This window comes from Tursiops truncatus, chromosome 20, assembly GCF_011762595.2.
Source record: "Tursiops truncatus isolate mTurTru1 chromosome 20, mTurTru1.mat.Y, whole genome shotgun sequence".
NCBI classification, from domain to species: Eukaryota; Metazoa; Chordata; class Mammalia; order Artiodactyla; family Delphinidae; genus Tursiops; species Tursiops truncatus.
The window spans coordinates 12,993,680-13,017,411 of record NC_047053.1 but is presented as its reverse complement, the minus strand read 5'-3'; the positions used below and the strand labels follow the sequence as shown (position 1 = coordinate 13,017,411).

At 45.6% G+C, this 23,732-nt stretch overlaps 1 protein-coding gene and 1 pseudogene across 1 annotated transcript in view; both read right to left on the bottom strand.

Moving 5' to 3' along the window:
- The window catches only part of PRPF8 (pre-mRNA processing factor 8), a 36,700-nt gene extending 14,670 nt beyond the window's left edge, over positions 1-22,030 (bottom strand). Inside the window, exons 1-24 of the mRNA XM_019926923.3 lie at positions 21,911-22,030; positions 21,608-21,718; positions 20,932-21,100; positions 18,170-18,334; positions 17,865-18,083; positions 17,507-17,719; positions 16,868-16,993; positions 16,667-16,772; positions 15,516-15,706; positions 15,266-15,385; positions 14,990-15,179; positions 14,737-14,856; positions 14,492-14,626; positions 14,015-14,144; positions 13,441-13,637; positions 13,106-13,312; positions 12,814-12,977; positions 12,548-12,674; positions 12,239-12,431; positions 11,775-11,962; positions 11,388-11,626; positions 11,015-11,161; positions 10,621-10,831; positions 10,308-10,424 (exon numbers count right to left, since the gene is read on the bottom strand). Coding sequence (XP_019782482.1) covers positions 10,308-10,424; positions 10,621-10,831; positions 11,015-11,161; positions 11,388-11,626; positions 11,775-11,962; positions 12,239-12,431; positions 12,548-12,674; positions 12,814-12,977; positions 13,106-13,312; positions 13,441-13,637; positions 14,015-14,144; positions 14,492-14,626; positions 14,737-14,856; positions 14,990-15,179; positions 15,266-15,385; positions 15,516-15,706; positions 16,667-16,772; positions 16,868-16,993; positions 17,507-17,719; positions 17,865-18,083; positions 18,170-18,334; positions 20,932-21,100; positions 21,608-21,707 — 3,774 coding nt within the window. The 5' untranslated portion in view covers positions 21,708-21,718; positions 21,911-22,030. The remainder of the gene's footprint in view (positions 1-10,307; positions 10,425-10,620; positions 10,832-11,014; positions 11,162-11,387; positions 11,627-11,774; positions 11,963-12,238; positions 12,432-12,547; positions 12,675-12,813; positions 12,978-13,105; positions 13,313-13,440; positions 13,638-14,014; positions 14,145-14,491; positions 14,627-14,736; positions 14,857-14,989; positions 15,180-15,265; positions 15,386-15,515; positions 15,707-16,666; positions 16,773-16,867; positions 16,994-17,506; positions 17,720-17,864; positions 18,084-18,169; positions 18,335-20,931; positions 21,101-21,607; positions 21,719-21,910) is intronic.
- LOC117309769 (small ribosomal subunit protein uS8-like) lies at positions 402-10,301 on the bottom strand (annotated as a pseudogene).
- Positions 22,031-23,732: the final 1,702 nt, after the last annotated feature.

Sequence of the window (23,732 nt, the reverse complement as noted above, 5' to 3'; positions counted from 1 at the left end):
GCTGAACAAGTCCCACAGCTCACATAAGGTTGACAACAGTTTGTGTCCCCGCCAGCCATACAGAGACTTCATAATAAATGGGAATTAGGTATAGTCCATAGAAAGTTATCAACTTAGTAGTGGAGATAAATTAGCCCCAGAAGAAAGGGTGCTCTGGATTCACTATAACTAAGAAGCTTAAAATTAAAAGCAAGCCTCAAAAGGATCAAACTAAACCACAAGTTACTGAACTGTACACCAGAACACAACCCAACACTCTTTAAAGGAATATAACAAAATCCATAAATCAATATAAATTACACAATTTCTAGCATCCAATCAAATATTGGATGCATACAAAGAAGCAGGAATAAATTACCTAAATTAATAACAGAAGAAAAATAAATTACCTAAATTAATAACAGAAGAAAAATCAATCAGTACAAACAGACCTGGAAACAACAGATGATGGAATTAGTAGACAAAGATCTTACAACAGCTATTGAACGTTTTATAATTATGCTTGAGTATATAAAGAAAAACATGAACATAATGAGGAAAGAAACAGAAGATGTTAAAGACCCAAATGAAACTTTTAGAGATAAAAATTACAATATTTGAAATTTTAAAATGTACAGATGGGATTAACAACATTGTAAAGCTGCAGAAAAAATAATGAAGGCAAAATAAACACTTTTTCTGACAAACAAAAGCAGAGTGTATTCACTGCCAGTACACCTTTACTACAAGAAATGTTAATGGAAATTCTTTAAGCAGAAGGAAAACAATACCAGATGGAAACCTGGACCTAATAAAGTAATGGAGAACACCAGAAATAGTAAGTATGTGGGTAAAATGTAAAAGACATTTTTTTTTCATTTTGTAATTTCTGTAAAAGATAAAAAGGCTGTTTAAAGCCAAAACAGTAACAAAGTATCACTGTGTTTATAATACAGGTACAGTTAAAACATATAACAAAAACACTACAGGGACTTCCCTGGCCATCCAGTGGTTAAGACTTCTCACTTCCATTGCAGGGGGCACGGGTTTGATCCCTGGTCAGGGAACTAAGATCCTGCATGCTGTGGGGCGTGGCCAAAAAAAACAAAAACAAAAAAACACAAACACTACAAAAAATGAGGAGGAAAATGAAAGTACATTATTGAAAGGTTCTCGTACAATATGTAACGTGATACTAGACTAGTGGTCACAGTAAGTCAGAGATGTATACTGTAAACCCTAGAGAAACCAATAAAAAACAAAGAAGTGTAGTTAATAAGCGAAGTGTGGAGATAAATTAAAATCATACCAAAACCCCACTCAATCCAAAAGAAGGCAGGAAAATGAGTTACTCAGTTTTCCTGGGTCTCTCCCACATATATATGTTATGAAACTTTCGTTTGATTTTCTCCTGTTTAAAAAATAAATTAAAAAGAAGGCAGGAAAAGAGGAAAAAGCAGAATAAAGAACAAAGGATGAGATGGCAGATTTAAACTCAACGACATTAACAGTCATAGTAAACTTAACTGGAGTGTTTAGACTATTTGTAAGGCAAAGATTGTTAAACTGAATTTAAAAAGCAAGAACCAATTAAATGCAATCTATAAGAAGTTAACTTTAATTATAACGACACAGATTAAAAGTATAAGGATGGAAAAAGACATCCATGCACACACAAAACAAAGCTAGAGGGGCACTACTGATATCAGACAAAGTAGACTTCAGAACAGAGAATATTACAAGGAATAAAGAGGAATATTTCATGATGATAAAGGAGTCAATTCCTTAAGAAGATATAGTAATTCACAATATACTACATACTTAGGGACTTCCCTGGTGGCACAGTGGATAAGAATCTGTCTGCCAGTGCAGGGCACACGGGTTTGATCCCTGGTCCAGGAAGATCCCACGTGCCATGGAGCAACTAAGCCCGTGCGCCACAACTACGGAGCCCACATGCCACAACTAAAGCCCGCAGGCCTAGAGCCCATGCTCCACAACAAGAGAAGCCACTGTGAGGAGAAGCCCGTGTACGGCAACAAAGAGCAACCCCACTCGCTGCAACCAGAGAAAGCGCACGCACAGCAACAAAACCCAACGCAGCAAAAAAATAAAATTAAATCTTTAAAAAAATAATAAATGTATTATACACCTAATAGCAGAGCTTCAAAATATATGAAGCAAAATATCATGGACCTGTTTAAGCATAAGATTCAAAAAAAACTTAAATAATTATGCCCAACAGTATGAACAATACACATTTCTTGCTGGGGTGTCAACAGAGTTGCTTCTATCTATTGAAATGTCTATGTGTGCATCAGTTGTAAAGTTCATTTCTAATTCTAGCTGTATCTTCAGGTACATGATACAGCATTCCACCTGGCACAACTCCTTGGTCATCACCCATATGCAGGTTCTTGGACAAAAAGTTTGTCAGTTTGCATTTTGGTCTCAATGAGATGGCTCCCTATCCCCTAAGCCTGCTAATCTCCTGACGACTCTTTCCTGGTTTTCCACCTGTAAGCCAAGCCAATCATGCTTTGCCCAACTTTGACTAAATATTTAAAAGCTACCAGAGCAGTCTGAACTTCAGACGTTCTTCTGTGCTCAAAAAAGATATAAATTTCTGAAAAAATGTCATGTGTCTTTATGTTATAAGCTTGGATGCCTTTAACAAAGTGAATGGTGTCTCTAAAGCCAAAATAAAAAGAGGAACCTGAAAAGGGAAATAAATCCACGACTTATGACAATCTTCTCTCGGTAATTGACAGAAATAGACATAAGAAAAAGAAAGACATAGAAGGACTTGAACAACACAATCACTTGACTAAACCTAAATGACATCTGTAAAACCCAACAAAGCAGAATACAGATTCTTTCTCCAGTACACGAGAAGGCAGTCGCTATATATGCTCAACCATAAAACAAGTCTAAATACACTTGAGAAAACTAAGATCCTAAAGAGTGTTTTCTGACCATAATGGAATTAAACTAGATACTAATAGAAGAAAAACACCTGGAAAACCCCTCAAATAATATTTGAAAATTAAACAACATACTTCTAAGTAACCTATGGGTAAAATAAGAACTCATAAGAGAGGGACTTCCCTGGTGGTCCAGTCGCCAGGACTCCACGCTCCCAGTGCAGGGGGCCCGGGTTTGATCCCTTGTCAGGGAACTAGACCTCACATTCATGCCGCAACTAAGAGTTCGCATGCTGCAACTGAAAGATCCTGCATGCCATGACTGAAGACCCTGCGTGCCGCAACTAAGACCTGATGCAGCCAAATAAATAAATAAAATAAATTTTAAAAATACATATATAATTTGAGTAAAAAAAAAAAAAAAACGACAAAAAAAGAACTCACAAGGGAAATTAGAAAACATTTTTAACTGAATGAAAATGAAAACTTATCAAAATTTGAGGGATACAGGGCTTCCCTGGTGGCACAGTGGTTAAGAATCAACCTGCCAATGCAGGGGACATGGGTTTGAGCCCTGGTCCAGGAATATCCCACATGCCACAGAGCAACTAAGCCCCTGTGCCACAACTACTGAGGCTGCGCTCCAGAACCCACGAGCCACAACTACTGAACCCCCGTACCACAACTACTGAAGCTTGCGTGCCTAGATCCTGTGCTCCGCAACGAGAAGCCACCGCAATGAGAAACCTGGGCACCTCAATGAAGAGTAGCCCCCACTCGCCGCAACTAGAGAAAGCCGGCACGCAGCAACGAAGACCCAACACAGGCAAAAATAAATAAATAAAAAATAAATTAATTAAAAAAAAAAAACTTGAGGGATGCAGCTAAAGCAGTGCTTTTATTAAAAGGAGATTTTTCAGCACTGAATATTTCTATGAAAATGAAAGGTCCAGGGCTTCCCTGGTGGCGCAGTGGTTGAGAGTCTGCCTGCTGATGCAGGGGACACGGGTTCGTGCCCCAGTCTGGGAAGATCCCACATGCCGCAGAGCGGCTGGGCCCGTGAGCCATGGCCACTGAGCCTGCGCGTCCGGAGCCTGTGCTCCGCAACGGGAGAGGCCACAACAGTGAGAGGCCCGCATACCGCAAAAAAAAAAAAAAAAAAAAAAAAAAAAAAAAATGAAAGGTCCAAAATTGTCATCATCTAACCTTTTACCTTAACAAACTAGAAAACTAACAGCAAATTAAACCCAAAGTAAGCAAAAGAGCAGACTCAATGAAATAGAAAAGAGAAAAATAAAAATCAATGAAACTGGGCTTCCCTGGTGGCGGTTGAGAATCCGTCTGCCAATGCAGGGGACACGGGTTCGAGCCCTGGTCCGGGAAGATCCCACATGTCGCAGAGCAACTAAGCCCATGCGTCACAACTACTGAGGCCCACGTACCTAGAGCCCGTGGTCCGCAACAAGAGAAGCCACTGCAATGAGAAGCCCGCACACCGCAATGAAGAGTAGCCCCCGCTCACTGCAACTAGAGAAAGCCCACGCGTAGCAACAAAGACCCAACACAGCCAAAAATAAATTAATTAAATTAAAAAAAAAGTCAGTGAAACCAAAAGATCAATCTTTGAAAAAGAGAGCAACCACAAAATACCAAACGATATAATCAACACTTTAAGGTAAGGAATACGTTTGCTAGGCAATTCTTGAAGTGAAAGATCACATTGGCTGGAGTTATCACAGGAATTAGCCTTGAGCAAATAGTATTCAGACAGGCAGGATGAAGTGACTCCTGGATGAGGTAACAGCCTGAATCAAATCACAAAAGCAAAACTGAGCATCTAGCTTGTGCTCAGGATGAGACAACCAAGGCAACAGACCTATAGGAACGAGAGCGGAGAGCTGGGGACCAGAATGGGCTAGATCTGGGAATAAAGCAAATAGACTTCAGTAAGACAACTCCGAGTCTTAGTAAGTTCTCTGACTGTATTTGGTCCTTTGAATCACAAGCTGCATGGTTTGTATCACAGAACACTCCAGTTCTGCTGCAGTTACCAGTGCTTTATTCCCATTAGGGAGTAAGTAAGTATGAATTCCCAAGGAGTTATCACATTCCTTTAAGAATAGCAGAACTTCCTGGGGATGAGGGGAGGCAAGAAAGAGAATAACACTGAGTGATTCCATGTACTAGGTACCATGGTAAGAACTTCACACAGATTAAGTCTTCATAAAAAAAACAAATTCAATTCACATAACCTGCCCATCATGGCACATGACCAACTTGGATGGGAATGTGGAAAATAAAACTGATGTTAGGATGATGGGATTCTGGGTGTTTTCTGGGTCCTGTTAGTATTTAATTTCTTTTTACTGTAAGTGAAAACGTAACTGGTAAAAAATTAATGGGAACTTTTACTGTGTCCTTTTGAACCATGGTACATTAGACAACAAATTTTTTCCATCTAAAACTAAACACATAGCTGGGGCAGGGGAGATGAACAGGCAGAGAACAGAGGACTTTTAGGGCAGCAAAAATACTCTCTATGATATTTTAATGATGGATATGTGTTCTTATACATTTGCCCAAACCCACAGAATATATACCACCAAGAGTGAACCCTAAGGTAAACTAAGGACTTTGGGTGGTTATGATGTGTCGATGTAGGCTCATCCTTGGTAAAAAAAAATGTACCACTCTGGTGAGTAATGTTGATAATGGAGGAGGCTCTGCACATGTGGGGGCAGGGGTTAATGGGAAATCTCTGTGCCTTCCTCTCAATTTTATTATAAATCTAAAAGTGCTCTAAAAAATCAAACTTTTCAAAAAATAAATAATGTAAAATGAAAGTCAAAACAAAACAAGAACAGAGAAATACATCTACTGCCAGGCAAAGATGTTCTTTTCCTCTTGGCTTTAGACTTTAAGTCATCTACACATGCTTAAAGGGATTCCCTGGTGAAGGACAGAGAGAATGCTGTTTGTGGGAAGACAGGGAACTCAGCAGGAAGGTGGCCTTACGGTCCTTCATAAGCTAAAGCTAAGTAGGCTGCACCTTATAAGTCATATGATCTAATGTGGTGCATTTCTATTTTCCTTCTGTTATTCCTGGCCCGTATCAAAGTCTTGTTTAAATGTTCCAGTCTTATTTCATAGCTACTACTAGGACTGAAGGAGTCCTGGCTCGAAGCCTGGGCTACTGCACTGCATGTACATAAAGCAAGAATGGGGGTAGCACCTAAAGTGCCCCCATCAGTAATAACTACAAGTGAGTCTGGGGGGAAGGACAAGAATAGCGCCATAAGGTCCAGCTACCTCTAGCCCTACTGGAGATTTCCCTTCTATTATCAACCTTGGAGGACCAAGAAATTTTATTACAAGAACTGCTTTACCTTAACACACCTCAGGAAACAAATTCCAATACTGTACTATCTGATCATAATCTCTGAGATGCCTCTAATCAACGACAACATTTATTACAAAATCTGTTGAGTAATATAGCTTATTATAAGCATCATTTCTCGCAAAAGCTCTCTGAGCTAGCTAGCATATCAGTACCCCCATTTTATGGATGAGGGAACTAAGGCCCAGAGTGGGTGGGTGACTTAACCCAGATCCCAAGAGTAATGTGGTAGAGCTATGACTAAACCTAGTCTGACTCCAGAACCCATTATTCTAAGGACTATATTAAACTGCCTACCTGACCTCTGACAGTCCTCCTTTACTCAGGCTCGTACCTCTCACACATATATTCCTTTGATCCCTGTATTTTTTCCCAAGGCCACTGGCCTCTTCTGGTCTCTTCCTTCTCTCCCTCCCAATATCCAGGATTCCAACAGGGGCTAGCACCCTTGATTCCCCTGCATCCAGCCCCTTACCACGCCACAACAGCCCTCTGGCAAAACCCTAGTCCTAAATCAGCACTACAATCTATCCACCTTCTCCAGCCCGTTGCTGAGAGCTTGAGAAGCTGAGAAGTTCTGGGAAGAGCCCACACTCACTCTCAGTTGTCTTCACTCTCTTAAAACCCTCAGTGCAGTTTCTTCAACAATCGAATCCCACCCTCACCACTGTGCTCAAGTCCAGCACCCCCTGCCCCTCACTCCAGCCCAGGTGAAGCTGAAAAATGCAAGGTTTGTTATAACTTCCCACTAAACTTATCTATATTCACAACTATGCAGACCTCTTTCTACTAGGTTCAGAGGATGCTTCCCTCTGTTTTCCCTTTACTCTATCCCTGCGGAGCAGACACCGTTCCATCACCTACCAGGATTCTCTGCTGCACTCTGAACCGCTACTGGCTCCTTACTGTACACATACTCCCATCACTCCCATTTTAAAATACCTGCCTTGACTTCTATCTCCCTCTAGGTGGCGTCTAATGTCCCTCCTCCTCCTCCTGCTCTGGCAAACTGACAGTCCTTGCCGTCTCCACTCCCTCACTTCCCATAAAGCCTCACCCACTGCAATCTGGCATTTATCCCCATATTCCTGAAACAGCTCTTGCTAAGGTCATCCATGACATCCTGACTGCCAAATCCAATGGATACTTCGGGCCTTATCTGACTGAAACACACTTAGGCAACTGACACTGTTAAGTGCCCATCCCAATTCCTGACAGGCTTGGCATCCATGGCCCGGCGCTCTCCCAGTCTGGCCATGCTGCTCAGTGTTCCCTATGGTTCCAAACTCACCCCTCTGCTCTTCTCGCTCCTTACAATTTCCCCAGATAATCTTGCTCACTCTTGAGTTTTCAACCATCTCCTTCATATTGACCCCTAAATCTATATTTGCAACCCAGACATCTTCCCTAAGCTTCAGATTCCAAAGTTATCTCCACTTGGACATCCTATAGGAACCTCTAAGTTGCCCCTAGTCGCTCTTACTTTCTCTTCTCATTTCTCTCCCTGGAGCTTCAAACTCATAATGCTTTTCATCAAATCTAAGAGGTACCACTAAATACACACACCCATATATGTATTTTGGAACTGAAGAAATACGATACAAATAAGTGCCCGCTGGAACCTCTATCTGGATGTTCTCAGGAATGTCAAACTTTTCATATCCTAAACTGAGTTCATTTATCTTCTCTCCTAAACCTGCTCTTCTTTCTGCAGTCTTCCAGCTGATGGCACCAACATTCACCTAGCCACCCATGCCACAAACTGAATGTTATTTTGACTTCCTTTCCCTCTGGCATTTCACCAAAATGAAGCTCTGCTGACTGTATCTACTATTTATCCAATCTGTTCCCCTCTGCGTACGTTCACGGTTCTCATCATCTCTATCTGGACTTCAGCAGTAGTCCCCAAACCTCATCTTTCCTCCTCCTCTTCTGAATCCATCTTCCCCACAGCTGCACGAGTGAACCACCTAACACGGAACGGAAATCTGAAAAAGTCACTCCCATGCTCAAGACCCTTATGGAATTTTATTTTTGGCCACGCCATGCGGCACGTGGGATCTTAGTTCCCCAACCAGGGATCGAACCTGTGTCCCCTGAATTGGGAGCCCAGAGTCTTAACCACTGGACTGCCAGGGAAGTCCCCTGGGACTCTTATGGGATTCTTAACAAGGCAGGCGATGCCCTCCATGATCTAGCTCTGCTTACCTACCCAGCCTCCATCTCCTCCACAGTTTTATTGCTGTAAACCCAAACTTTTTATGGCCTCACATGTACCACGCTGGCTACCTCTTCATACCTCTGGCTGAAAGAATGCTCTCCCTCACCTGCCTCTCACATGTTATTTCTTTCAGGAAGTCTTTCTCTCTTCCTCTCCCAGACTGGGCTACAGTCATGAACCTGAGGATTCTCACAGATTCCCAAGTAACACAAGAGCTATAAACACATTGTACTGTAGTTCTCTTGACTATGCATTGTCTCTCCAACTAGGTAGTGAGCTCTTGGAAGGCAGAGACTGTATGTCACATGTAGTGTGTGTGTAACGCCTTGAACACAGTGGCTATCAACAAATGCAATGAATGAGTTACACAATTCCTGTTATCTGACTCTTGGACAATATAAACCAACCTAAAAAGACAAAACACTTTTTCCCTGCACTATACTCAAAAAAAAAAGTATCATGAGGGACTTGAGGTAAGGAATATTAAGATAAAAAAAATGTGTCCTTGGGCTTCCCTGGTGGCGCAGTGGTTGAGAGTCCGCCTGCCAATGCAGGGGACACGGGTTCGTGCCCCGGTCCAGGAATATTCCACATGCCGCGGACTGGCTGGGCCCGTGAGCCATGGCCGCTGAGCCTGCGCGTCCAGAGCCTGTGCTCTGCAACGGGAGAGGCCACAATAGTGAGAGGCCCGTGTACCGCAAAATATAGTATCCTTAACAGAACTATTATTAAAAAATTGGAAACCTTCTTTATATGCTGCATATTTAAAGGGATATGAAGGCCAGAAGGAGAGAAAATGTTACAACTAAGAGTTATTCTAAGAGAAACCAGGATGACGCGATTTTTTTTTAATCCACTGAGGCATTTTATTTCTATGTATATATAATGTTCCTAGAAAAAGAATACTCCCTGTGTGTTTTTATGTCTTGCTTCTTTGTGGTCCACAATGCCAGCTGAGTTGTCAGTACATGAAACCAAACTGATAGGGCAAGAGCAGAATATTCTGCTATTTTTCTAGATCTTTGAGTTGCACAGCAAATCCGGGGCTGATCACATCACTTGTTTAACTTGCCTGTGAAATTCACAGTTTTGCCCGCTCTGTGATCATCAATGATTTCAAATTCACCAGTGTAACCCTGCCTCATTATTACAGTTAGAAACTGGACAGTGACTTTGGAACACAACCTAATAACAACCTAGCACTTCCCTCTCTTTTTGGCATTACTGATGCCCTTGAGAGTATCAGCTAGGACATTCATGTGCACCATTAGTGGAACGGGAAGGCAGCAGAAAAGAGCAAGGCGACTTTTTAAACCTTGCAGAAACTTAAGCACACACAGTTAACAAATCCTCAGATTACTCTTTTTCAATTCCAGCTGCCTTCGGCTGGGCCTTTGGAAACAACTGAAGGGGAAATAAACACTGAGATATAGCTCATTATACTTGCTTTTTAACATGCACATTATGTTACGGGTCAAAAGATGAACTGTATGACCTGGATAACAAGCCTGGGGACAATGCAAAAATGGTGATTTTTGTTCAAATTTAAAAATCCAATTTCTACCCTGACCTTAACTTAGAATCATCACAACTACACAGAAGTAGGCTATAGATTTCCTACAGGGAATTCTCAGGAAACAACTGTGGGGTGATTTGACACTCTAAGCTGCTGTACCATAAAGCACGGAGACTAGTACACTGGACACAGTTGGGAAAAAAGGAGAGCAAAGGAGGGAAGAGCTGAAAGGGATGTGAGACAGACAAAAGACACTACTGCTGTACGTACCTTGGTGAAGGTGGTGGAGCCAGAGGCCATCAGAATTTGACGCACACGGTTGTGGAAGCGCTGCATTGACTCATCATCCACACGCAGGAAACACTGAGCTGTTCGCTCCTTAGTAACCTAAACCATAAGGTCAAGGTTAACTATCTCTGGAACTGCCACAGGAACAAGAACCACCACTGAGCCCTACCCTCCCAACAGAGCTCAGCTGACTGACAATGGAAAGGTGCGCAGTATACCTCACCCCCACCTGCGCAGGATGTACAGGCATGGTAATGCTACTCCTACTACCCCCTGGTCCCGCTCCAGGCTGTACCTCATTCTGTAGGTTCCAGACCCCATCCTTGTGGGTGAACTCCTCATAGCTGGTGCGGCATTTAGGCAGGATGCGGCACTCAAAACCACACATGTTGAACAGCAGGTTGGGGTTGTCCTTACTGTACACGGACACGAAGCTGTTCTCCCACTGAACTGTAGTCACTGAGCGTGGCAGACGGTTCTTGATGTCCCAGAATACTGCCCGACCCCTGCCCACAGAGAACATAGGGTCACATCAGTCTCCTAGAAGGAACTTCCCTTCAAAGGCCAGACTGATGATATCCCAACAGAGTACACCCTCCCACCCAGGACACCACCTTATAAATTCCCTCTAATTGTCCTCTGGGTCCCTCAGGTTGATTCCAGCTCCCACGGCCCCAACTTAGACTCACAAGTTGACATCATGCTTCATGAGGCGCATGCGGGCGTCGCGGGGCCAGCATTTCTTGTTATTATAGCCAACGATGTTTTCATTGTTGGGGTCAGGGTGCTCTGTCAGGTAACGCTGGATCAGGTCCCGAGCCTCATCTGCTGTGAACCTACACCAGACAAGGTGTGATGCTGAGGGCCAAGCACACTGCGACCTCATGAGGCCTACAGCTCCACAGATGGGGGCCACCCCCAACCTGCACCCTACTCACAGGACTTCATCCCATTTTAGAGCCCCAACCCAGCAGCAAGTCAACTAAGGTACAAGAGCTGCTTCCAGAAGCTGGGCATGTACCTCAACACCCTGCAAGGATAACAATCCAGGAAAGCCCTCACCTGAAAAAAATATGGATGCGATCGATGTATCTGCAGAAAAGACGGATGGGGTGGGCAGCCTCAGTGGCTATGTCTTGGAAACTGAGAAAATCGTTTGGCATCTGAGGGGGACCAGCCATCTCACTGGCCCGGTGCAATCCCAACACAAGCAAATCCATAACCAAGCCATAGTACTGTACGATGAATGAGGCAAACTGCAGGCCTCTGATGATCCCATATGAATTCGTATGGTTCATGTCCTAGAAAGAAAGACAACTCTTGACCATGGCCAAGTCCCAGGCTTCTCGGGGCCCATCCTCTTTTGCCCTCCCCACAGCAAATCCCAACTCAGTGGGCCAGACGACCACCCCTCCCCCAATTCCTTGCCACCCTGCCCCCAAGACACACCTTGTAGTTGATGACGACATTGTTCTTGGCTGTCATGTAGTCGGCTATGTTGTGGTCCACGATGAGGCGCAGCAGCCGATTAAGCAGGGTCAAATCTATCTTCTCATACATCTTCTCAAATCGGGACTCCAGCATGACGTTGCACTCGCCCTCACTTGTCTCCCACACGTCCTGCAGGTTATTGATGCCTGAGGAGTAGGAAACACAGGTCTCCAGCAGGTTAGAAATTCCGTTTCAGAACTAGTGCCTACAGGAGCTATATCACATTCATAACCCGATCACACAACCACTCTATTCATTCATCTGTATTGCTAGGAGAGTCAGCTGTGCTCAACATAACCTCAACACCGTTCCCTGGGTACCACGCACCAAGACAGTAAACTAACTATGCTGACTGGATGAGAAATTTCACACAGAACTTAATTCATCTCCCTTCCTCGAGGGCAAGCCCAGAAAAGTTTTACCTTGGCACCACTTGTAAACAAGCAGAGGAGGTGGTTCTGTGTCAGCAGGCTTGATCCAGGGTGGGAACAGGCGGCGCTTGTCAGCTTCATACCACAGGTACTGGTCCAGGTAGGCATCAGTTATCTTCTCCAGTGGCTCCACATCATACACTGGCACCAGGTGGCTATAGAGATCCATGAACTCAATGCCCACCTGTGGGACAAGGAAGCTGGCTCACACCAACCCACCAATCACCTGAGGCAACCTGCCACCTGGGTGCCGTGAATGAACCACAAAGCCAAAGGAAATGTGGAGGGTATCTGACTCACTTCTTTAAAGGCTCTCTGTGTGAGGAGGTGACGCTTGATGCGGGACAATGCCTCGTGGGGGTTGTCATAGGCTTGCTCGATCAGACCTAGCTCCTCCCTCTGCGACTGGTTTAACCGAGACTTCACACTAACAAGGCAAGAGTAAAGGTGAAAGGGAAAACCAAGAGGAAGCCATCCCCAGAAGGCCTTCTTTCTTTGGACTCTGACGATGATGCCATTCTTCCCCCATGACCTCCCCACAGGAGCCTGTCTACTCTACTCCTCACCTGTAAGCTTCCTTGAGCCGCTCCAAGGCCAAGATGAGCAACTTGGTGTCGTGCTTGTAGGAGAGTGGGGGGAATGGGATGGGTGAGAACCTACGGCTTTCGAGCCAATGCACAGTGGTGGTATACACTGCCACCGCTTCTTCTGCTGTGATGTAAGGCCCGTCCTGCACAGTGGACATGAGAATTAGCTTCCCACCATAGCCCAATCCCACCAGGGCAAGGTATGGTCCCAACTTCACAGTCCACCCTCCTGCCTACCCCCACACACCAAGCCCAGCCTACTCTGCCCAACCTTTAGGTAGTTGTGCTGCCGCTCTTGTTCTGCCTTCAGGTAGAGCCGAGTGAGGCGTCCCAGGTTCTTTTTGCAAACAGTCTTGTCTACAGTGGCCCCACGGCGGATCCGTTCTCGGTTGTAGTGCGCAGTGTTGGTCCACCAGTCAGCCTTGGCCTTCACGTATCGAAGGATCATATTCTCTATAGGTGTTGGCAAACCAGGGACCTAAAAGTGCAAAAGGCACAATGAGAAAGTGATGCGAGCCACATGCCCCCCTAAGACATTCCAGAAGTGGTAATCCTGAGCGCAGGAAGATGATGTCTATGCCTCCTCGCAGTTGGGGAGATGCCCACCTTCCAGGGAATATTGGCCTTCCAGCAGCGCCAGGCTTCACTGAGGTGTTGCAGGATTGTCCGGGCCTTGTTCTGTTTGATCCCCTCAGGCATCATGTCCAGAATGTCATGCATCACAGCTGCCCGAAGCTCAAGGTCAAAATGTGACTCCACTCGCTGCTTTGTTACGGTCTTTGCCACCCCCTTTGAGTGTCGGCCTAGAAGTGAAAGCGAGTAAAAGCAAGATTTGTTGCTCCTAATAAGCGTCTCTACCTGCATGCCATTGCTTACCACGGTTATAATGAAATCAGTAAGTATAAACAAAGCCCAGCACATGCAAGACAAGATACGTCAGATATTCAGAACTACGCTTCTCAGGAATTTCCATCCTGTAAATGCTCGATAGCCTCAAGGCCCCAAAGCGAAGCCCAAGACCCAGAATACGAGGTCAGACTCATTGGAGACTGGGTCTTAGAGGCAATCCAACAGGAAGGGATTCTCAGTCTCAAACAAGGACAAGGGACAGTACAGGAACACACGTGATTTACCCTTGAAGTGATAATGGGAGAAGCTGGACACGGAGAAAACCACTTACCTTCAAACTGCCGGGCCAGGAGGTTACCCAGCCATCGCTCCAGCAAAGGGGTGATGCCACGCATGAAGAACAGCCAGACTCGCCAGCCAGCAGCCCAGAAACCACAGCCAGGGCCCTTCCCTACAGGGCCCTAGGATTCCAAGCAGAAATCAGGAATACAAGTTACCAATGCATTCAGACAACAACAGAAAATTGGGCAGAGGTGAGGCAAAGAGCACACGTATGGCAGTTAAGGGAAAAAATGGGAAAACTCTGAGACCTCCATATCTAAAATGGAGTAAATGAAGAAACCAGTCACTGAGATTCTCTATTTAGACCCAAAAGTGGGCTTTGAGGGGAAGTGTTGAGATTCACAAGATGAGAGCAGTAATGAAACACTCAGAGCCTCTCTCCAAACAGGTGCCTGGAAAGAGTCCTGACTCGATGTAAAACTGAAGATGGATCTGAGAACATGAATATCCGAGGGCAGGGTCCTACCGTGTTGAAGCGGTAATAGATGAGATGCTTCAGGTCCTTGCACATGCGAATCTGCCGCATCAGCTTGTATTTGTACCGGTACATGCCCGTCAGCTGCCCCACGTGGGCAAAGATATACTGCAACCCATCTGCCAGCTGCAACACAATTGCCCCATCAGGCTTTAAGCTAGAGCCAGATCCACGATCAGCCCAGGCTTCACCCAGCTTCCCCACCTGGAGCCAGGACTGAGCATTCCTAGCCTCACCTGGAAGGCATCCACATTGCCCAGCCGATACTGCACATGACTGTCCACCACCAGCTTAGTTAAACGCAGAACCTCTCGACACAGATGGAAAGCATTCCCAAAACGAGATTTCTTTCGTTCCTGGAAAAGAGGCCAAGGACAGAAACAACATTTGTCAGCAATAGTCTGGACTGGATGTATGCCCTCCTTAGAGGCCAGAGCAAACCCAGTCTATCCCTCAGCCCAGGAGACCCCTAAGGTCCAACGCAGGTACCTTGGTGGTGAGCGTCTTGACAGGCTTGAGGTTGAAGTTGTAGTCCAGGTGCAGATAGTTGAGATTTTTACGGTGAATGAGAAGGTTGAGCATGTTGTAGCCCTGGCGGCAAACCTGTAGCCCCACCTCCACCCAGTCCAGCTTTGTAGACTGAAAGAATTTGGTGGCTTTGAAGGAACGGAACAGATACCTGGGGTGGGAAGAAGGAGTGAGAGCTAGACTCCTGATCATCTCTGGAATGGAAAAAGTCTGAGCAGGGGCCCTAGGGCACCTCACCTCTTCTTTTGCGCTTTAGGGGGCCGGTGCTTCAGGGCATTCAGCACATAGTACTTAAGCAGCTTCTGGTAGGAGACCCTCACTTTCACAGGCTGCCCAGCAGGACAATGCTCCCGATACCTGAAAAAACAAGCCCACCAGAGCCTGGCCCATCTCTCCTTCCAGCCGCTCTGCTAAAGGATGTACGCCCACCCAGCTGGAGTCTTTCCTCCTGTACATCCACTACTATCCCCCCAGGTAGAAGCCTTACCAGTTCTTGACAAGGGGAATGTCTAGGGCCCGGCGGGTGCGACCAGAGCGTAGGTTGAAGGGCCGTGGGGCCCAAAGCAGGGCAATGCCATTGGCTGTATTGTCTGTATAGAGGGGTGTGTCTTTCAAGAAGGGCTCCACAAACTCTGGAAGCTCAAACTCCTCGTCGTCATCTGGCAATGGTTCCTGACTCTGAAAGAAGAACCCCCGAGGGTTTATTTAGCTCCCGCTGATCTGGGCAGACACTTGGGATCAGAGGGAAACTCTCTGGGGCCAAGTACAGTGGCTACATCTGCCATGGAAACTGAGCTGCCTGACAAGAGAATCCCTGAAGGGCCAGGGCAAAGGGGGCCAAGGGAGCAGAGAACAAGGCAGGGCCAACCAGGAAAGCAAGCAGCACTCCTCACATCCCAACTGGCTCACCAGCAAAAGGTCTCCTAGGGGACCCCCCAATACCAGGAAGAGGTGAACACTGCAATCACCTTCTGTCCAAGCTCCAAAAACTGGGCTTGGGGAAGGAGATCTGTTCATGTTAAGAACGTAATGGAATGTGAATCAACATCAAAGACATTATGCTAAGTGTTAAGACCCAGCCACAAAAGACCACATACTGTATGATTCCATTTATATGAAGTGTCCAAAATAGGCAAATCTACAGTGACAAAAAGCAGATTAGCAGTTACCTAGGCAAGGAAGATTCAAGGGAAATAGAGTGACTACTAATGGGTGCAGCGTTTCTCTCTGAGGAAATGAAAATGTTCTAAAATTAACCGTGGTGATGGTTGCACAAGTCTGTGAATAAACAAAAAACCACCGAATTATCCACTTTAAACAGGTGAATTGTGTGGTAGTGAATTACAGCTCAATAAAGGATTAAAAAAAAAAAAAGAACACATTGGAAACAGACCAGAATAAGACCACAGAGTCCCAGAGGAGAAATGATAAAACCCAAATGGATAATCATAGAAACAAGATTATACCAATAACTTGGTCTGAGCCAAGTGCCAAACTCTCACGTTAGCTTACAGCTAGAGGGGAACACTTAAGGATGGAAAACACGTCTCCCTCTAGCTGAATTTTTATCTAGTAACGCTTCTGCCCGGACAGGAAGTCTCTCTTGAAGAGCTGATCTCAAACGTCCCTTCCTCTCACCTTGACAGAGTGCCTATGGGAAATTGGGTTGATCAAAGGATCAAAGTAGAAAGCTGGCAAATCAGGATCCTCAGTTTTGATGAACACAACATTAGGAGTGTGGTACCTAAAATGAAAGAAGAGTCAGCCAAGGTTCTCCTGCCCTGGCCCAACCTAAACGCCCACCTCTCCTTTCCCCCAGCTGGGTTCTAGCTCTCTCACCAAGTGAGGTGGACATGGTGTGGAAGGTTGTTGTACAAGTAAGGAAAAGCAATCTTGTACTCAGTGCGGATGGGCTGCCGGATAATGATCTTGTTAATATCATTGAATTCATTCCAGTCTTCATCCCTAGGGTGCAAAATCAAAGATAAGCAGACTAGTTGGGCAGTTTGGAAACTACAATTGGATCTCAAGGATCAAGATGAGATTTTATGGGGCTTCCCTGGTGCTGCAGTGGTTAAGAATCCGCCTGCCAATGCAGGGGGCACGGGTTCGAGCCCTGGTCCGGGAAAATCCCACATGCCGTGGAGCAACTAAGCCCGTGCGCCACAACGACTGGGCCTGTGCTCTAGAGCCCACGAGCCACAACTACTGAAGGCCTGCGGGCTGCAACTACTGAAGCCCGTGAGCCTAGAGCCCGTGCTCCGCAACAAGAGAAGCCACTGCAGTGAGAAGCCTGTGCACTGCAACAAAAAGTAGCCCCCGCTCATCTCAACTAGAGAAAGCCTGGTGCAGCAACAAAGACCCAACGCAGCCAATGAATGAATGAATGAATGAATGAATGAATGAATAATTTTTTTAAAAAAAGATTAGATTTTATTTAACCCAAGGTGCCTAAAATCTCTACTCTCTCCAACTTACTGTAGGTTGATGTCTCGGACAAGAGGCTCAAATTTGGGGCCTCCAGGAATGGCCATATTGAGTGCCTTGGAGGTAAAAAAGGCCTTCAGATCAAACAGATAGAAGTAATTGTCATCTACCAAGTCTGTCAGGAGCTGATTGGCCAGGCGGTAGAGAGTGGACATCATAGGCAGTGTGAACTGCCAGCGCTGGTAAGTGGAACCATTCACATACCTAGGGAAAAAAAGAGGCCCACGTCAGGTAGATACGCTAGCTAGCCAAGCCATACTACCCACTGCTCTCCCAGGACCCCTTCTGAAGTTCCAAAATACTCAGTTCCAAAACCCTCACAGGAGTGGTAACTCCAACCATCACTCACTTCCGGCTGTCCCTCAATGGCTGGTGGTCATAGAACCAGTCCAACACCGGGGCATCTTCCTCAGGGTCCAGCTCTAGCTGAATTGCCTCCAGTGGTTCAACATCTAGGATGTTGTCAGCATAGTCCAAAGGCGGCTCCTCATCATCAAAAGGGGGGAAACGCATCCTCTTGAAATGCCTCCTGTCTCTTTTTTCTCGACGCATCATAATCCACATTGACCTGGAAGTCGACAATGTCACATAACGGTTTATACCCACTGCCTCCACAACCACCACCACCACACACCATGTTCCAGCCCTTCTCACCCCCACTGGGAGATGTAGACAGGTTCAATAACCCAGGGTATCTCATTGACAAAGGAAATGGCTCCAGTGATGTGGTACAGCACAGGCACATCCCGAATCTGCTCCCAAGGCATAGGCATGTTCTCCAGGAGTTTGAGGACTGCATGGGGCATGTACTTTAGGGCACTGCAACAACAGGAAGACAGAGGATTCGAAGTGACAAGGTGTTCTGCTACCTGTACCATGCAGAGAAGCCACAAGGTAGCACAGTATCACATTCCACAGAAAACCGGTCTTACAGTCCAAACCCCCAAAGTTAGTACACAGGCCCTCCGTGACCAGGAACTCTGCCTCCCCACCTCCAGCTGTGCCACTTTGCTTCTTAAACATCACTGTCCCACAGTACTGGGTGTCAGTCCCTCTAAATCAACAGCTGTTCCCTTAACAGACAGCTTTTAGGCTACCTCACAGTCTATTCTCTCCGTAGCTTTCCATAAAAAATAATAAAATATTTACCACACTTTACTTTAACCATTGTCTATTATGTCACTAGGCTATAAGCTCCACAAAGACCATTACTTCCTGTTCACTGCTATATCCCTGGCACACAGCACAGATCTCAAAAATATTTTTGAAATAAAACTTTCACAGCTGTCTTATACCAGTTCATTAAGTGGCTAACATTTTTTTTAAAATAAATTTATTTATTTATTTATTTTATTCTTGGCTGTGATGGGTCTTCATTGCCGCGCGGGGGCTTTCTCTAGTTGCAGCAAGCGGGGGCTACTCTTTGTTGAGGTGTGCGGGCTTCTCATTGCGGTGGCTTCTCTTGTTGCAGAGCACAGGTTCTAGGCACGCAGGCTTCAGCAGTTGCGGCTCGCGGGCTCTAGAGTACAGGCTCAGTAGTTGTGGTGCACAGGTTTAGCTGCTCTGTGGCATGTGGGATCTTCCCGGAGCAGGGCTCGAACCTGTGTCCCCTGAACTGGCAGGCGGATTCTTAACCACTGCGCCACCAGGGAAGCCCAAATGGCTAACATTTTTGTGTAAAAATAGAAAAGGGATCTGCTAAGGTATTTGTAGCTGTACTCATCTACCTTGGGGACACAGAAAAACAAGAGTACAAAGACCTCAGGAGTTAACTACCCCCGAACCTGAAGATTCTGGTCACTTAGGAATTACAGGAAACAGGAATGTACAGGTGTCCTGCTCTGGGCTTTAACCCACTCAAAGACAGAGACATCTTATCAAAGCATCAACAGGACAAATTAAAAGCTCCAGGGCTTCCCTGGTGGTGCAGTGGTTGAGAGTCTGCCCGCCAATGCAGCGGACACAGGTTCGAGCCCCAGTCCGGGAAGATCCCACATGCCGCGCAGCAACTGGGTCCGTGAGCCACAACTACTGAGCCTGCGCATCTGGAGCCTGTGCTCCGCAGCAAGAGAGGCCGCGACAGTGAGAGGCCCACGCACGGCGATGAAGAGTGGCCCCCACTTGCCACAACTAGAGAAAGCCCTCGCACAGAAAAGAAGACCCAACACAGCCAAAAATAAATAAATAAAATAATAAAATAAAATAAAGCTCCAGTCCCAGATCAGGAAAACAAATCAGGGCAATAAAGAACACAACTGAGAACTCTCCTACACTGTTGGTGGTAATGTAAATTGGTACAGCCACTATGGAAAGCAGTATGGAGGTTCCTTAAAAAACTAAAAATACAGCTACCATATAATCCAGCAATCCCACTCCTGGGCGTATATCCAGAGAAAAACATAATTCGAAAAGATACATGCACCCTGATCCTCACCGTTGCACTATTTACAATAGCCAGGACATGGAAACAACCTAAATGTCCATCGGCAGATGAATGGATAAAGAAAATGTGATACATCTATACAATGGAATACCACTCAGCCATAAAAAAGAATGAAATAACGCCATTTGCAGCAACATGGATGGACCTAGAGATTGTCATACTGAGTGAAGTAAGTCAGACAAATACCATATGGTATCGCTTATATGTAGAATCTTAAAAAATAGTGGTACAAATGAACTTATTTACAAAACAGAAACAGAGTCACAGATGTAGAAAACAAACTTATGCTTACCAAAGAGGAAGTGGGGGAGGGATAAATTGGGAGACTGGGATTGACATACACACACTACTAGATATAAAACAGATTACTAATAAGAACCTACTGTTGGGACTCCCCTGTTGGTCCAGTGTGTAAGACACCGTGCTCCCAACACAGGGGCTCAGGTTTGATCCCTGGTCAGGGAAATAGATCCCACAGGCATGCCGCAACTAAGAAGAAGTCCACATGCTGCAACTAAAGATCCCGCGTGCCGCAACTAAGATCTGGCGCAACCAAAATAAATTTAAAAATATTTAAAAAAAAAAGAACCTACCATACAGCACAGGGAACTCTACTTAATACTCTGTAATGACCTATCAGAGAAAAGAATCTAAAAATGAGTGGATATATATATATATATATATATGTATAACTGACTTACTTTGCTGTACAGGAGGAACTAACACAACGTTGTAAATCAACTACACTCCAATAAAGATTAATTTACCAAAAAAAAAAGCAAAACTGGAAGATCTGGAAATTATGACGAAATTCCAGTTATTTTCTCCCTTCTTTGATAACCACTCAGATGAGCTGTCACAGAACATTAAAGTCCCAAAATGATAGAGCAGCTATCCAGGACTGAAATGTAAGAGACAGGGAGAAGGGAAAGGCGCCAAACCCCAAATGAAATACTTCCAGCATGTTCCTTACCCCAAGTACACCCTTTTGTCATGGCGAAACTTCCTGTTGGTCATGTCTCCATGGTCTCGAATGATCTTCCTGACATGTTCTGGAGGCATGTCTTCCTTTTGAGCATCCACAAATCCAAACTTGCGCTTTTCCGCATAGCGCTTGGCCTGCAATTGCTGCCATTTTCGGGCTACAAGGATACCTCAGTTTAAAGAACGGCACACCCTTACCCTAACCACCCCCGCCTCTTGCCCTAGGGTAATCTCCTGTCAGGATGTATGACAGAGGGCAGGCACCGGGCAGAAGCACTCCCTGACAATTCTCTTGTCTACTCGCTCTGCTTTATTTTTTTTTCTTCATCACATTTATCATTGCCTACCATTTCTGTCATAACATAAAGTTTTTTTTTTTTACTGTCCATCTCCCTCATTGCAACTTAAACCCTGCAAGGGAAGGGGTTTTGTCTGTATCGTTATTGTATCCTCATTGTCTGGATCAGTGCCTGCAAATAATAGACGCTTTTACTTTTTTTAAGTAGATGGTTTTAGAGACTTGATTAGATGTAAAAAACAAATGGGGGCCAATAATTGCACTAACACTAATGTTTTGACACTTGCCAAAACGGGGAAAGGGGCCAAACCCGCTGCACGCACGCGCGCACCCGCCCCCAGGCGCCGCTCCCGCACGCTTTCTTCACCTTTCTCCTGAAGCTTCTCCTCCGACATGTAGTCTGGCAGCGGGGCTAGAGGGCCGGGCACCGGGTTACCCGGCCCTCGGTAAGGAAATACTCCGGCCATACCCGGAGAATCTGGGGAACAGCGGAAGAAAAAAATTAACGACGGGGCCCGGGCCCGCAAGAGGGGCAGCAGGAACACGTCGAAACCCACGGCCTGCAGTCCTGCCTCGCTCAGAGGGGTCCAGCCCGGCCCGATCCCTCCGGCCGTTCAGCCCGACCCCAACCGCGCCTCCCGCAGCCCGGCCCTTAAAGCCCGCCACGTACCCCTACAGCCCTTCACACAGACAGCCGCTTCCCTGCAGGGCAATGGCGGCAAGCCGACGTCCCCTCCGCGTTGCTAAAGCCAGGAAGTGCGCCACCCGGTTTCAGCAGTTGACCCAATAGGCGCCGGTGTGTTCAGACGGATTAGAGAGCTCACCAGTTAGAATTGCAATTCGTGCCGGAGGGGGCGGATCCACGGGCGGAAATATTTGGACGCGAGGGGGTGTGGTCGGAATAGGTGGAAGCCCCGCCTTCCGCGTTTCTGGAGCTGTTTCTGGGGCCTCAGCAGCGGCTCGCGTTCGTCTGACAGAAGCCCAGGCTTCCAGAGTTTTACTAAATTTGTCGAAGTTTGCACCTTATTCTGTGTCTAGTCTCATATATGTAGACTTGAGGTGCAGTACTAACTCCGAGTCAATCAGTCTTTTGTTCATGCATTCATTCATTCATTCAACAGTTACTGAATGCCTACTATTGTATCAAGCGTTGGGTGGGGCGGTGAAGAGGGGAAGGGCGCCGGGGGCGGGGGGTGGGAGGGGGAAGCCAACCTCAAGGAGCTCCCCAGGAAACTGAGTGGTAGACGAGAACCCAGGCTCTCACAATGTTCCGTGATGGGAATTCGGGGCCGGGGTATATAACCCTGCCTATCATGTCAAGGAGGAGTTAGTCAATGAACCTACCAAAGTAAAAGAGGCCTTGGGGAACAACTTTGCCGGGTGTTTTTCCCCCTCCATCTCCATTCCTATTTTCTCTCTCTGGCAACGACTACCCTATGAAGTGTATAATGAATACCCTATAAATGCTTCTTGACTCCCTCAGGCTCTGTCTATGTCTTGCTGCTTGAATTGCCCTCCATCTCCTGCCTTCCTTGTTTTAATTTTCATGCCTCTTGCTCTATTTTCTGATAACAACTTTGACTTAACAGATAAGTTTGTTTGAACTCACACCAAGTTTATTATGGAGGATGCAGAGGACTTGTAACCCATACAGGTTCTTCATCTAGTTGGGAATTTGGGACTCAAAAGAGAAAATGAGAAGTATGCAAAGGAGAGTCCAGGCAAATACCGACTGGTGTGGAGGTTCATATAGTTCAAAGAAGAGAGACGAGCATTATTAAAGATGTGATGGAGGTGGGGGATATGAAGGATTTGAGGAGGTAGAGAAAGAGGAAGGAAAAAGGAATCCCAGGTAGTGGTAACTACTAGGGTTAGAGTTTAGAAAGAGAAACAAGCATGGCATGTTAGGAAAACAGGCAGCCAATCAACCTGGCTGCAATAGAAAGTGCAGCATCATCTTTATGATGTTCATCATCGTCACTGTAGTGAAGTCCTTACCACTTGTATAAGGTCCGCTATGTGCCAGGCATTATTCTAGAACCTGGTAAAATTCTAATGTCTGTTTTCATTAATAGTATTGTACTAATGTCAATTTCCTAGTTTTGATTGTCCTACTATCGTTATGTAAGAAGTTCTCAAGTGTGTGAAGAGTACACAGGAACTCTTTGTACTATTTTCTAAACAGCATTATTGAGAAATAATTTGCATTCCATAAAGTTCACCTGTTTAAAGTATACAATCCAATGTTTTTTAGTATATTTACAGAATTGTGCAATTATCTCTACCTAGTTCCAGAACATTCTCATCATTCCCAAAAGAAACTTTGTACTCCTTAGCACTCACTCCCCACTTCCTCCCACCTCCTACTCCTCAGCCCTAGGCAACTACTAATCTACTTTGTGTCTCTACAGATGTGCTTGATCTGGGTATTTCATATAAAGGGTATCATAGAATAGTGACTCTTGTCACTTTGTGACTGGCTTCTTTTACTT